The 15,318-nt window shown below is 43.9% G+C and overlaps 1 protein-coding gene across 5 annotated transcripts in view; it reads right to left on the bottom strand.

Moving 5' to 3' along the window:
- FER1L6 (fer-1 like family member 6) overlaps positions 1–15,318 on the bottom strand; it is a 166,324-nt gene that overhangs the window by 42,119 nt on the left and 108,887 nt on the right. For all 5 annotated transcript variants that reach the window (XM_053559093.1, XM_053559094.1, XM_053559096.1 and 2 more), the window contains 8 exons: positions 14,660–14,840; positions 12,078–12,295; positions 9,794–9,916; positions 8,540–8,579; positions 7,226–7,341; positions 6,061–6,192; positions 5,056–5,181; positions 95–222 (listed from right to left, as the gene is read on the bottom strand). In XM_053559093.1, coding sequence (XP_053415068.1) covers positions 95–222; positions 5,056–5,181; positions 6,061–6,192; positions 7,226–7,341; positions 8,540–8,579; positions 9,794–9,916; positions 12,078–12,295; positions 14,660–14,840 — 1,064 coding nt within the window. The remainder of the gene's footprint in view (positions 1–94; positions 223–5,055; positions 5,182–6,060; positions 6,193–7,225; positions 7,342–8,539; positions 8,580–9,793; positions 9,917–12,077; positions 12,296–14,659; positions 14,841–15,318) is intronic.

The raw sequence follows: 15,318 nt of genomic DNA, 5'->3' as shown, positions 1-15,318 counted from the left end.
CCCCAGCACACATACCACACCCACCCTCCACAGAAACACAGCAGGAATGCACGCAGATAGGGCAATACAAAACAACTGGGTGGATGGTACTGACCTTCCAAATACCGGGTTCAGTTGCTTGGGGATGTAATTGTCCCGGTCTTTGATTTCTGTTTTGCCAATCCTGACCACAATGTAAGGATCTGATTTGCCATCTGGATCAGCTGGGCTAAGATTAAATGCCTGGGGAGGAAAAGGAAAATTGCTTTGGTCCAGTGGTTTTCAACATTGGCTATACTCTGGGCTCACCTGGGTGCTTTAAAAAATACTGATGCCTGGGCTCGGCGCCTGTAAGCTCAGCAGCTAGGGTGCCAGCCACATATACTGCAGCTGGTAGGTTCCAATCCAGCCTGGGCCTGCCAAACAACAATGACAATTCCAACCAAACAAATAGCTGGGCGTTGAGGTGGGGGCCTGAAATCCCAGCTACTTGGGAGGCTGAGGCAAGAGAATTACTTAAACCCAAGAGCCTGAGGTTGCTGTGAGCTGTGACACCACAGCACTCTACCGAGGGCAACATAGTGAGACTCCGTCTCAAAAAAAAAAAAAATACCAATGCCTGAGTTCTATCTCCAGATGCTCTGATTTAATGAGCCCTGGACTTTGAGATTTTGAAAAGCTCCCTGCGTGATTCTAGTGTGTAGCCAAGGTGAAGAACCATTGCTTTAGCAGCTCCATTTTACTGTCAAAAGAAAAAACAATTGGCTTTGCCCAAGTTCAACTTTCTCTGGAATCATCTCCCAGCAGAAAGAAACTCTTGGCACAGAGTAATGAGAAATACGATAGACTAGGATGGTGGTTCTTAACCTTCCTAATGCTGCGACCCTTTAATCTAGTTCCTGTGGGTCACAACCCACAGATTGAGAACCACTGGACTAGGAGGAAGAAGGCACGGACGTGAGTTCCAATTCTACAGTCATGCCTCTCTTAATGGTGGTTTGGTTAAGGATGGACCACGTGTATGACAGTAGTTCCTAAGATTATGATGGAGCTGAACAATCTCTAGCACCTAGTGATGTAGCCATCGTAATATCACGGCATAATGTGTTACTCAGGTGTTTGTGGTGACCGGGCTGTAAACAAGCCTACTATACACTGCCAGCCACAAAAAAGCCTAGCTGGTAAAATCGTGCAGTGCATAATAATTGATGATGATAATAAATTACTATGTTGCTGGTTTATGTATTTAATACAGTATACTTTGTATTATTTTAGAATGTATGCCTTCTACTTATTAGGAAAAAAAGTCAACTGTAAAAAAGGCTCAGGCAGGTCCTTCAGAAGGGATTCCAGAAGAAGGCACAGTTACCACAGGAGATGACCGCTCCATGTGTGTTATAGTTGCTGAAGCCCTTCCAGGGGGAGGGACAGGACGTGGGGGAGGAAGACAGTGATCCTGAGACCATTCAGGCTTGGGCTAAAGTACGCGTTTGCATTTCAGCTTTTAACAAAAGAAGTTTAGATAGTAAATAAAGGAATAGTTTTAAAAATAGAAAAAAGAAATTTATAGAATAAGAATATAAAGAAAGTTTGTGTTTTAAGCTAAGTGTCATTACAAAAGAGTCAAAGTTAAGAAAATCTAACTGTTTACCAAGAAAAAACTTACAGGAAGCTAAAGTTAATTATTAAAGAAAAAATATATTTTGTAAATTTTGTGCAACCCAAGTGTTGAGTGTTTATAAAATCTACAATGGTGACAGTCCTAGGCTTTCATGTTCACTCCCCACTCACTTACTGACTCACCCAGAGCAACTTCCAGTCCTGCAAGCTCCATTCATGATACGTGTCCTATACAGGTGTGCCATTTTTCTATTTTATGGTATATGTTTACTGCTGTGCAGGTGTGTGGTCTGGAAGCAGCAGGCTATTAGGCTGCACCATTTGGGTTTGTCTAATGTTTGCACAATGATGAACTCATACAACAATGCATTTCTTAGAACGTATTCCCATTGTTAAGAGACAAATGGCTATATTTCTATGTAGTGCGTGATCTTGGACAAGGTAATTTTTGCCAAGAAATCTGTGGGTAAAAACGTGGCAGGGACCTGACAGACCTCCCAGAACTAAGTCTCGGAATCTATGACCCCGTCAGTCTTGCGTTGAACACTAGCCAGTTGAGTCTGTTTCTGAGAGCAAAGTCTGATTCTAGACAAGCTGTACCTTAAACTGTCAAAAATAAATCCTTTCTATGGAAAGGCCAAGGTAGGAAGCCAGTGAGAAATAAGATCAAAAAGATGAGGAAAATCTGCAGTGATGAAGGCTGAATGAGAAATAGTCCCATATTCAGGATTCTGTGTTGCAGACAGAATAGTGCAAGCCTATAAAGCAGCGGTTCTGAACCTGTGGATCGCGACCCCTTTGTAACCATGAAAATACATTGTCGCATTAGGAAGGTTGAGAACCACTGCATAAAGTTCCCTGTTTAAGGATATTTACTAGAGCACCAGTTTAATAGCTAAGAATGGTAAATAACCTATTGATTACTTGCAGAGCAACACAATCCAAAATACCCGCTCCCCCATTTCCTATCATCACATCACCCAATTTTAATTTTCTTCATAGCAGTTGTCTCTAACACTATTCTGTTTATCCATCTGTTCTTTATTTTTGTATCTTCCTGATCTTCATGACACTTTCAACTAGTAAACAGTCACCAGGAGAGCAGGGCACTGTCTATCTTGTTCATTACTTTATCTCTAGGACATAGAACAGGTCCTTCTTAATATCTGTCAAATGAATGAATGTGTACTACGGTCATTCAAGAAAACATAGGCATCTACCGAAAAGAATGAAAAAGTTCTATATATATGTTTATCTAGAAAATGTCCAACATAGCTTGTTAAGCAAGGGAAAAACAAAACAGATGAGGAAATTTGATTTTTTTCTTTCCCCAAGTGTTAATTAGTATTTTCACTTGTTATTTTTCAGTGTTTTAATAATTAAAATATTTTAAAATTAGTTTATTATTTAATTAATTAGAGACTAGTAGGAGAAACAAACTACATATAATCACCATGACTAGAAATGTCAGTGAAATATATTGACGTTAGGATTGCTATCTCCTGCAACCCAGGGCACCGCCTTCTGACTCTCGTCCCTCCTGTCCTCAAGTTTCAGCCCATTCTCCCTCCTCTATGCTGCCTCCTGGGCAGAAACTTGATCAATGCATCCCTGGCCTTTGTCTAAGGGCCCTGGACATACAGTAAGTGTGCAGTAGAGATTTGCTGAATAATAAATAAATAAAGGAACAAATCCTGCTTCAATTTCAGTAGTCCACAGAAATTTCTCCCTTTCCTTCATATTGTTCATATACGCGCTATTTCTGGATTCCCCAAACTGTGTGCTGTAGGACCATAGTTAAATCAGTTTATTTGCTTCCAGAATTCACAGAGCCTTTGAATAAGCTTTGTGAATCTTAGGTGTTAGAAAAGGAAAATGAATTATTACACGCACTGTTCTCAAATTTATTTGAACACATAGTCTGTTCCTTAAGGAAAGTATATTAATTGTCTCCCCAGACACAAGTGACCTTCTGAACAACATTTTTTAAAGGCTGATCTAAACTATCCTATAGGTGGTTGTGTAATAGAGACTGCCTGGTATTGTTAGGGACTCCTCACGGCGTATTTAATCTCTCCAACTAGACTGTGGCTTCCTTGAGGGCAGAGACTGTGTTCTTTTCATCACAAGATCCCTGGCCCTTGGTGGCTGCAAGATGATACCAAGGATGGTGAAGGAAACCTGAGAACTGCGGGGTGGAAGAACATTTCATTCTCCCTCAGCCTTCATGAATAACTCATTTTTATTTTATGCTCCATTTAGGTTTCTTAAAATGGATGTAGGCAATGTAAGCAAAGAGTTAACATAAGACTATTACAATCAAATATGATTGTGAAAATCACATCCAAAGTCTGGAGATAAAAACAAATCCGGTAACTGGTGGGATTACACCTGTGGTGCATTTTATAAGCGTACGTGTGAAACTTAGTAAATGTAGAATATAAATGTCTTAACACAATAAGAAAATGCCAGGAAGGCTATGTTAACCAGTGTGATGAAAATGTGTCAAACGGTCTATAAAACCAGTGTATGGTACCCCATGATCGCATTAATGTACACAGCTATGATTTAATAAAAAATAAAAATAAATAAATAAATAAAATAAAATGTTCAAAGCAAAAAAAAAGAAAAAAAAACACGAATCCATGAACCAGCAGGGTTCATACAAATTGGGTGTCAAATTTGGCTCTGAGCTTCCTGGCAATCAGGCCCAAAGGTTTCAAAACTAAAGTTTTGTGCTCTCCTTATCAGAAAGGAGGAGGCCTAGAGGAGAGACCGTTTTTCTTGGAAATACATTAAAAATGAAATTACTGACTGTAATGGTGCAGAGGCATGGTCGGAGGTCAGAATTTCACAGTGGCCTCTGCCCTGTCCTACCCTGGGTAGCTGTCTAGCCTATGAGCCTCTGTCCCCTTTAGTCCCCTTGCGTGTAGGCCACCACAGGGAGCAGATACAACTACACAGAGCACTTCTGTATGCCTCCCAAAGCCATGAAGTGCCCATATTACCAGCCATGCCCCTGTTAGTGATGAATTCTGTCCCCCCCCAAATTTCTATGTTGAACCCCTGGCCCCCAATGTGACTATACTTGGAGACACAGTTCTAGGGAGCCAAAAAGGGTTAACAGAGATCAGAGTGGGAGCAGCTCTAACCTGACAGGCTTGTGTCCTCATAAGAGAAGGAAAAGCAAAGAAAAACCTAAGCTGGACCCTTGCCCAAAAGAAAAGGAGATAGTGGAGACCCACCCCCTCCTCTAGTGCACGTGCACAGAGGAAAGGCCGTGTAAGGACAGCAAGGAGGCAGCTGTCACCAAGCCAGCAAGAGACCAGCAAGAGACCTGGCAGCACCTAGGCTGTGGGCCTGTGAGAAAATGCCCTTGTGTAGTGTGAGCCGCCCAGTCGCGGTATCCTGTCATGGCAGCCTGGGCAGCCCTCAGAGCAAAGAAGGACAGCTCACCGCAACAATGTACACCCGGATCAGGACTTGGACCGGGTGGTTGGGTGGAATCCCTTGCTGTATTCTCAGCTGCCCGCTGTCCTCAGAGCTACAATCCTCGGGGCTTTTGTAGATGCAGAAGGAGCCCTGGAGGGAGAAAACACAACCCATTTCAACGAGAGGGCTCTATGTTCCCCCAAACCCGCAGAGAGCGCAGCGCTGGGAGAGGAGCACAGCCTAGGAATCTGGAGGACCTGGGCTGGCTCTCCTTGCTGGTTGGAGGTCCTGGGGCAGTTCACGTTACCTGCTTGCATCTGAGCTTCGTGGTATGCCAGTGAGCGGTATTGTACATTAACACCCTCCCCAAAGGACTGCACGGGGTGGGGGAGGTGCGCTGTGCTAGGGCCCCCCCACTATCTCATTCCACCTGGACTATACCATTCTCACCTCCAGATGCAGCAACTGAGGCTCAGGGAGGAGAAATACCTTGTTCCAGATCATTCAACTAGGCTAGGATTTAGATTCAGATCATCAAACGGCAACTCCCATGCTATTTCCACACACACAGTGTAGATGAAGGGCCCAGCACGCAGTGGGTTTATGGTAAATGCTTAGCTATGGCTGTGTGAGACCTACAGGGTGGGACTGCCAGAGGGAGGGCTTGTGTAGTTTGATTAATTAATTGTCCAGCTGGTAGGTTTGCACCAATCACAGGTTTGGTATGTCAAGGGTGGAGAGAGAATAGTACAGTTCAGTGATCCTGTTGGGTCATGACTCTGTCTCCTTATAGCTTACCAGATGAAACTCCAGTCCACTAGCCACAAACCAAAAATATCTTAAAACGCTGGGGCTAGGTTTTGTGGGTTTTTAGAGCAGGTCTTGAGTAAAGATTAAAGATTTCCTTTACATACACACACCCCCACCCCCACTATACTTCCAGTAATAGAATAGAATAGAATAGAATAGATTATTACTTATGGGAACAAAAAAACAAACAAACAAAACCAGGTTAACACTGGAACTTGCCTTAAATTTTCCTATGACTCGGTCTCCATCAAGACCGTGGTCATCTTCCATAGATTTGCCTCGGAAGAGCTCAAAGGTTTTCACCCAGTCTTCAAAATTGTTGAATTCACTTTCAAGATCACCGTCATATATCTTTAAGGCAAAGGGAGAAGATTGAACTAAGAGGAAGGAAGGCCCAGAATTGATTTTCTTTTTATTTTTTTCTGTCGCTAGTGCTTCAGTCAGGATGCCCGGCATTGATTTAATAAGAAATGCCAAGATTCTCCTCAGCTAGCCTTGATATATGCTCCTTGGAAAATGTAACAGGCCACCGGTAATTTATCTTAACCAAAATAAAAAACACGGGTTGGCTCAGTATTCCTGGAACTAACTATTACTCTGAACTTTATAAAACCTTTCTGATGAATTTTCAAATTCCAAGAAGTATAGCTAAACAAAAAAATTAAATATAGAGGTACAAATATGACAAGGCTTTTTATAGAAAATTAATATCTCTGGGCAGTTGTTGGATATAGACTATAACTCTTTGAAGAGACTCAAAGCAGTAATGTTTGTTAAGTATCTAACTCTTAACACATATAAAGTGATGGAATATTTGCATACAGACATGAATTTTCTGAGGAAGAAATTATATACACACTTTGGAAATGCAGAATGGAGTTGAGTTTTAGGTTTGGTAATGTCCTTAAATTACTTATTTAAATTTCTTGTCGAAATGACTTCACTTAGATTGGTTATCCACATACATAATTTTCATACTCCAAGGTTTTGTATCCATTAATATGCCTCTAGCTATTAGCCTCTGACTAGTGTCAAGATTGGTCTGATGGAGAGAACTTCAGCTGGAGTTAAAACTCCTGTTATTTTGAGGGTATACACATCTTGGTGATGTCTCGCTCCTAGAAGTGAGCCAAAGGGAACGCAAACACTGCAAATGACTTTGCTAGGTCCAAACCATGGAAATTATGCATCTTCCCAATAGAGCGGGTAGAAAATGAAAAATGAACAGGCTTCCTTGTCTTAGCTTACCTGCTTATTAAAGTTTACTACTTGGTATCAATAATTACAATGGAGACAAAGTAAATTAGTTCAAACAAAGGCATCACTAGGGTTGATCACAACACTGACAGAACCCCACCCATGGCACACTTGAATCTGCACACACCTGCAAGACAGCCAGGTTGGGGATCGGGTCGTCTTTGACTTTCTTCTTGAGTATTTTGTCTTTCTTCTTCTTGGGGCTGTCTTCTATATCCACCACTACCTCGTCTGATTTGGCCTCTGTGGATGTGCAATAGAGATTAGATTTCTCAAGACAGCTGAGATGAGAAGGAGCAAAGCCAACCTCCCTCTTTCCCTTTGCTCTGGCATGTGTCATATGTCACATGTCACAACCTTCTTCCTAAAACGCAGTAGCTTTTCACGGTAGGACTGCCTCGTTCACTCTATGCACTGCGTGACCATAGGGCATGCCACACACGTATAGATGCAATATCAGCAGAGCCCCAGGGGCTGGGCAGTGTGCTGGCCTGTCCTTATATATATAAGAACTCTTTAAACTGGGTACTGTCAGGGTAAGGAATTCACCTATTTGCCCAACTAGCAAAGAACACATCAGGAATTGGAATTGACCCCAGAGTTTTTAGTTAGACTTCCTTGAAGATCTGTTTAGGGACCTCATGTGAAGATTCTTGCACTAAGTTCTGTTAGTGGGATTATTCAGTAATTTGGGGGCAGCAGGAATTAGTGGGGGCTGGGGCAGGACTGCAATAGATGGGCGTCTTGTTTTGCTATTTTCTAGCTGCGTAACCGCAGACAAGTTACTCCACATTGTTGTTTCATCTGCAGGATGAACATACTATTGTCTGTGACATGCGATTGGTCTTAGAATGAAATGGGCTAGGTAAGAGTGGTCTGAAAAACTGCCTCATACCCTGGTTTTCCTACTTCTATCAGCCTGAAAGGAACTAGCATCAGCTGCTTGGTGTTACTGTTGTACAAAGGTCAGGACCTCCTATTGGCTTACGTCCAGTTTGTGGACATTTTACATTCCAGGCCTCTTTCCTTTGAGCTTTTGCCAGACCAGATCCATTCAATCCCTGCAGATTGAGTTTGGAGCCTAAGTCCAGGTCTTTACACTGACCTCTAGTAAAGTTTATCATGTTGGTTTGGGCCTATCCTCCTAGCTTGCTTCTAGTTTTACTTCTGCTGATCCTGCATTAAGCCTGTCAGTTCATGGACTTGGGCCAATGGGTCAATTCCAGCATTGAACTGGATTCAGGAGACCTGGGAGCTGGTTCCAGGCCAGCGTGAATTGCTGCATGACCTTTCCTAGTGATGTCATGGTCCTGAGATGGTTTCCTCACTCAGGGAAGCAGGGAGCTTGGATCTCATGTACCTCCCATACCTTCTATTTTACAGTTTTCTTTCAACAACATCCCTGTTCTATATCCGAGTGTCCCCCAGAACAGCTACTTACCTGTATTGCCTTTTCTCTCCTTGGGATTGCTCTCCTTTGCCTTTTCAAAAGAGGGAGACACGATGATTGACACTGTCATGCCTCGTTTATTAATCCTGATGGCTAACAGTTCAAATTCACTTATCCCAGCCCTCTGCATTCTCCAAGATGCCATTTAAAAGAATATTCAAACAGTCCCCAGGATGAAGCCTCACTGTAAAGACCTGAGGCCTCAGTGCAGTGGGATCCCCTGCCCTAAAGAAAAGGGGTCCACACATCCAGGAAAAGTACTGCCAATCTGTAGACATCCTTGTCCTCAGCCATGGAGGAAGCAAACTCTCTCTCCTCTATTTATCCACCTCCCTGGAGCATCACCCCAGTTTGAGTTATTGGTTTTACCTGTTGGCGTGTTGGGGTTCTTGGGGTGGTAGCAGAGATTGGGGAAGTTGACAGGGAAGGGGGAAAAGGCCTGAGCATCCACAGAAAGTGCTAATGTCCATTGCAGCAAAAGGAGAGAGGTTTGAGGCAGGAACTAACACTTGCTTTGACTATTTTCTACCTATTATACTTGTAAAATAGTCCTAGATGAAACTCTAGTTCTTCCAAACTAAAGAATCAGAGGGGTTTCTATTCAATTAAATATGATGATAATATCTAAAAATATCTAATTTTTCTTTCCTTTTTCTAGCTTAAGAATGAGAAATCTTACCAAATTCAACCACCATCAAGCTTTGGCCTGACTCTCCAGATTCCACTCCCCACTGGTGGTCCAGCTGTATAACTTGATCCTTGCCCTGTCCCATGTAAATGAGGCCCTGCACTCCCTCTGGTGACCCATTGACATCTGCCTTTATTGTGATAATTCAGGAAGTTAGAATTCTGCTGGAGGCTGGGCCTTCTGACTTGGATATCTTAAGGTGCACCTGAAGCCCCATCACTGACACCCACCCATCTACAGATCCTGTTTCTTCTTGCTGGACCTCCCTGAGTCTGACTAGGGGGCAGCTTCTCCAGATGCCATATTGGCCTGGACATCCTGGACATTTACAACAGAGGTGTGTCCTAGCACCAACACTAGCCAGGGGATGAGAACTTATTATTTCAGGATCCCTTACCCTCCCAGGCTTTATTCCCTTCTGTGATTAACAGAATCACACCTGAATAGGGCCTACAGATAGTGGAATTTGAAGAGGGGTTCCATAACAGTTGGGGTGGGAGAAGGCGCTGTGTTTTCTTATTGAGTCCCTTGACTGTCCCAGCCAGGGGACACTCTACCTTCTGTGCCTTCGTCAGGGAGGCATAATACTTAGACCACCAGTCAATGACATTTTCAGCAGATTCATCCGCTATGGTCCTCTTTCTCCGTTTAGTGGACCTCCGGGAAGGTTTCCTGGCATCCTGGCAAGGAATGAGGGATGGCTTATTATTAGGGCTCATTGAGAGGCATGAGGGTGGCTAACTGGTTTCCTGAGGAAGAAAATGTACAGGTACCCACGGGGAAGCAGGCGGAAATATCTAGTGGTTTTGTGACAGAAGCTCTCTGCATCACTTCAACAAGTAAGTTTAATAATCTGTTGGATCACTCATTTATCCAGCAAAAATGTATGGAACAGATGTAAGGTACTGTGCTTGACAGTGAAGACGCATAGGGAGCTGGACAGGACCCCACGTTGAGTAGCTTCGACGAGACAGGCATGCCACCAACGAATGCTAAACCATGCAGTCTAACATGGTGCGGCAGGAAGGGCAGTAACTCCAGAGACCTCGGTTGTAACTAAGCAATTAATATAAATTTTGTAATTCTCAATTTCCTCAACCAGGGACAATAATACCTGCCCGCTTCACTGGTGCGAGCATTAAGTGAGGTAAGATAGGAAAGTCCCCTTTAGCTTCATTTCTGATTTGAACAGGTGCAAATAACTGACACCTACAACACCAGTGATGGGGTGGAGAGGGGGGCATTTGTGGGAGAGGAGTTGTCCTGTCGGAGGGCACAGAGAGACCCCTCATGTACCCATTGTCAGTCACTCTCCCAGACTTCCCTCTAGTCCGCACTATAACACGAGCCAGGCATCCTGTCAAGCGTAGGGGATGCGGAGATTTTGGAAAATCATCTCCGACCTGCTGGTGCTCACAGCTTTACGGTGCCAATAGACACCAAGACTGAGGATTCCAACAAAAAGGAGCAGGTGAAATGCTGAGACAGAATCTGATGTGGGGTCACAGAAGGTCACTGAGCACATATCCACTTCTCTCTCCCACTTTTTTTTTTTTATTAAATCATAGCTGTGTACATTGATATGATCATGGGGCATCATTCACTAGCTTCACAGACCGTTTGACACACTTTCATCACACTGGTTAACATAGCCTTCCTGGCATTCTCTCAGTTACTGTGCCAAGACACTTACATTCCACATTTACCAAGTTTCACATATACCCTTGTAAGATGCACCGCTGGTGTAATCTCACCAATCCCCTTCCCTCTACCCACCTTCCCCTCCCTCCCCTCCCTTTCCCCTTCCCCCTATTCTTAGGTTGTAACTGGGTTATAGCTTTCATGTGAAAACCCTAAATTAGTTTCATAGTAGGGCTGAGTACATTGGGTACTTTTTCTTCCATTCTTGAGATACTTTACTAAGAAGAATATGTTCCAGCTCCAGCCATGTAAACATGAAAGAGGTAAAGTCTCCATCTTTCTTTAAGGCTGCATAATATTCCATGGTGTACATATACCACAATTTATTAATCCACTTTTTTTTTTTAATTTCAGATTTTACTATTCACTAGGCAAGTGGCTCCTTAGACAGTCTGCTGTTCTTTAAACAGCCTCCTCCTTTAACTCAATTGACACACCAGGACTTTACATTCAAATGTATGACTTCGATCTGTCACATCCTTGTTTTGTCACTCTTTGTGTCCAGCTGCCCTTCCAGGGTCTTAGCTGACTAGAGATGAGTCTTGTTTCTTGTTAGAATCCAAAAGACGCATCTTTTGGGTCCCCTGTGAACTTGTACAAAGCAGGCTGTAATTATTTGTGGACTAGGCCTGGATAACCACTGACCTCTCAGGCTAATGAATTAAGAAGGGTGTGACTGGCACTTGAACTTCGCACGCCCTGACTTTCTAAATCTACTGCAATGTTGGGAAGCAAGTATAATATTCCCATTTTACAAAGGATAAACTGATGCCCAGAAACGTGAAGCTGTTTGCCCATTGTCACATAGCTAGTAGGTGGGAGGATTAGTGTTTAGTGTTGAAAATCACTGGCTTTTCAACCACTGTGCCGCAGCACACTGGTGTGCTATGAGAGGATCTTAGGTGAGCCTCGAAAAATTTTAAAGATGATTAAATTATTTTTGAAAGAAATGTAAAGCACAGTAAATATAATCATTTTTTTTACTCTTTTTAGATCAACATAATTTAAGTGTGCCGTGGAAATTTAACTATAGGTTCAAGTGAGTTATGAGATAAAGAAAAGGTTGAAAAACACTAGTCCAGAGTCTCCAGGGCAAACTCCAGTGAGCCTTGTAAATATGAGGGGAGATTACGATCTGACCTTAACTTTTCCATCTTTCGCTGGCTCTGGGGCTGCAGGCTTGTGTTCCGGCTCCAGCATAGGAGATGAGTCAGGAATATCAACCAGGCTGGCTGGCTGACCCTGGGCAGAGTCAGCTACCACTGTGGGAGGCGGCTCAACATTCACATAGATATGGTCCGTCGGGGGGGCCTGGGAGGAGCTGAGGGGCTCAGAGGACTCAGTGGCTCTTGGCAAATCTGAAATAGATGAATGGGAGTATAGCAGGTTAGGGAAATGGGCTACAATTCAGGGAGGTGGTCATTGCAGGGACCTACCAGGAGGAATCAGACAGATCTGGGTCTAAATATGGCAAGTATCTAACATTTCTGAACCTCATGTTCCTCCTTTATTATGTGACAATAAAAATACCTGTTTTCCTGGTGGATGAAATGAGAGCTTGACATGAAGCATTGGATGTGAGATAAGTCATAGTGACTATTGGTATTTGTCATGGATCCCTCAGTGTAATTTTAATCAAGTGTGGTCACTGGGGTCATGAATATCCAGGCTAAGGGCACAAGTCCTCTGTGCCGACCACCTCCCTCCAGCGTGTTCATCTAGGGAGACTCTGGAGGCCCAGAGGCTAAAGTCCCCTCAGTGCAGGCAGAACTGTGAGCACATGAGCATGTGAGCAGGGCAGGGGCAGGGCTATGTCCCCACACTTACAAGATTCTTAATCAGCCTGTTGATACCATAGAAAGGTCACAACACTGCTCTACACTGCCAAGGTCCTCATCTTTCCATATAGATTTGAGTACTTAAGAACACTTTCCAGCTGGGAGCCATGTGGCTGCAGTGATCACCAGTTTTGACCTCTTCCAGTTGCTGACTTTTCAATAGTGAATTCAAACCAAAAAACTCTTATAGGAATCTGTTTTGTGCTGGGCATAGGGACAAAGAAAACATTGGGACAGGCTAGAAAACTCAGAAATAGACAAAGAATGTACAGCACCTTGATTGATGAGAAAGACAGCAGGATAAATCAATGAGGAAAGGAATGACTTATTAGCAAACCCCTTTGGGGGAAAATAGTGCATGATATGAAGGAAAATGCAGCTGGATCCCTGCCTAAAATCATACATAATTAGGCAGATGGATTAAAGATCTGAATGTGAAAGCTGAAACCATAAAGCCATCAGAAGAAAATACAATATCTGTGTGACCCAAGGGCTCAGAAAGGGTCTCTTAAGTAAGACTCTGAAAGTACAAACCATAAAGTTTAAAATACAGATGGGTCTGATTACCTCACAGGGAAGGATTTCTGTTCAAAGATGGGAAGGTGAGGAGTTACCACACTAGGGAAAGATCGGATCAATACCTACAATCTAGAGGATATTAACATCTAGAAAATGCAAAAACCATGCGAGTCAAACAGAAAATTAAAGGGAACACACAAAACACGGTCAAAGGATGCGCGCAAGTCACGGAAGGAGGATTAAGAAAGCAGCGAGGAGAGGAGAAGATATGCAAACTCAGCAGTCATCAGAGAAATCCAAGTTAAAATAAAAACGAGAGCATACTCTATAACCACAGAGTAGCAAGAACCAAAATCAAAGCAAAACAAAATCCGAGCTGGATAATAGAAAATGTTGAGGAGGAGGAAAGGAGGGCTCCAAACCCAGTTATGGTTGGAGTGTAGACCTGGCAGATTGGTACGGACGGGTGCAGACCAGTGCTGCCCTCTGCAGCGCCCTGTGGCTCTACTTAATGGAATGACACATGCACCTTCACTAGGACCCAGCAATCTCACTGCTGGGTACGTGTTCCAGAAAAATTCCCACTTCGCACCTTCCCTTGAGGAACACACACAGGATATTCATGACAGCATTGTCTGTGGAGGTGGAGGCAGCCTAGGGGGACAATAGGAGGGGAAAGTAAAGTGTGGTAGATACAGCAGGTGGTAGTAACAACTATACACACAGCAATGCAAAGAACAGGAGGCCAAATGAAGATTGCAGCATCGTGTCATTTACGTGGAATAAAGGGATTTAAACATTACAAGGATGGTGACATGGGGCCTATGGTGGGGAGGGGACGGGGATTGAAGACAGGGAAGACAGAATAGTCTTGAGAGAAGACTTGAACTGTAAAGATCCTGCACTTCTGTACTCTCCCTGGCAGTCATTTTCAATCCTCTTTTTTTCTCATTATCTGCCAGCATAAATCTCATCTCAAATGAGAGAAGCCTTGAATAGACACAGTGACAATTGTGCAGTGTGGCACTGAGATGTGCAATGAACTCAACTCCATGCACTGGAGATCCAGAATGGAACACACTAAAATAACAGCAAGCACAAAGCCAAGTAGATTATCAGAGCAGCATCAGGAAGGAGCTTAAGTTATGTTCAAGGAAGGCTTCTTAGAGACTCAAGTGGATGTGACTCTTAAAGTACGAGTGTGGGAGCTGAAGAAGGCAGAGGCGACCACAGGAGCACATCCGTCAGACAGCCACCCAGGCCCTAGGCTATAGGGCATCTTCTCCAAGTTGGGTCCTATTGCTGCCCCCTGCAGACACGGTGACTTCACAGCTGCAACTCCAAAATCCAGGGACAGCCTCTTACCTTGCCCAAGTTGGGTTCCGTCCACCTGGGAGATGAGGGCAAGGGGCTCTCTGGATTTACACAGAAACTGCTTCAAGCAGTTGATGGTGTAGGTGCCCACCAGGGTGCTCCTCCCAAAAGCTCTCCAGTCCACCACACAGATGCTGAGGGGAGGGTGCAGGAGCTCGTTCTCAGGCAGCTCCTGCGGGAAGAGGCTAAGCTGAGTGGGGGCCGGGGGTGCCCCCTGAGAAGGGCCTGGCTGCTTGCACCCTGCCAACCTGTCTGTGGACAGACCCAAAACAATCCAGGCACCCACCTGACCCCTTGTCCCTGACAACCCCTGCAGCATGCCAAAACTCTGGAGCACTGACTTCTCAAGCCAGGGAGCAGTTACCCCAAATAGGAGGGGTGTCTCACTAGCAATTTATCCCAGGTTTAAACTGTAAAGATCCTGCACTTCTGTACTCTCCCTGGCAGTCATTTTCAATCCTCTTATTTTCTCATTATCTGCCAGCATAACTCTCATCTCAAATGACAGTTTACCCAGGCCTAGTATACCAAACAAAGTCCTGCAGTTAACATGCAAATGAAGGTGAGGGGTTGGTGTCATGGCCACTTGACTGCCCCATGGCCCATGAGGCTCAATGAAGCCTGATTTGAAAGGTTTCAAAACATCACAC

Source organism: Nycticebus coucang, chromosome 13 (assembly GCF_027406575.1).
Source record: "Nycticebus coucang isolate mNycCou1 chromosome 13, mNycCou1.pri, whole genome shotgun sequence".
Classification (NCBI taxonomy): Eukaryota; Metazoa; Chordata; class Mammalia; order Primates; family Lorisidae; genus Nycticebus; species Nycticebus coucang.
Note: the sequence above shows the minus strand (reverse complement) of the source record. Positions and strands in the feature narration are given on the sequence as shown.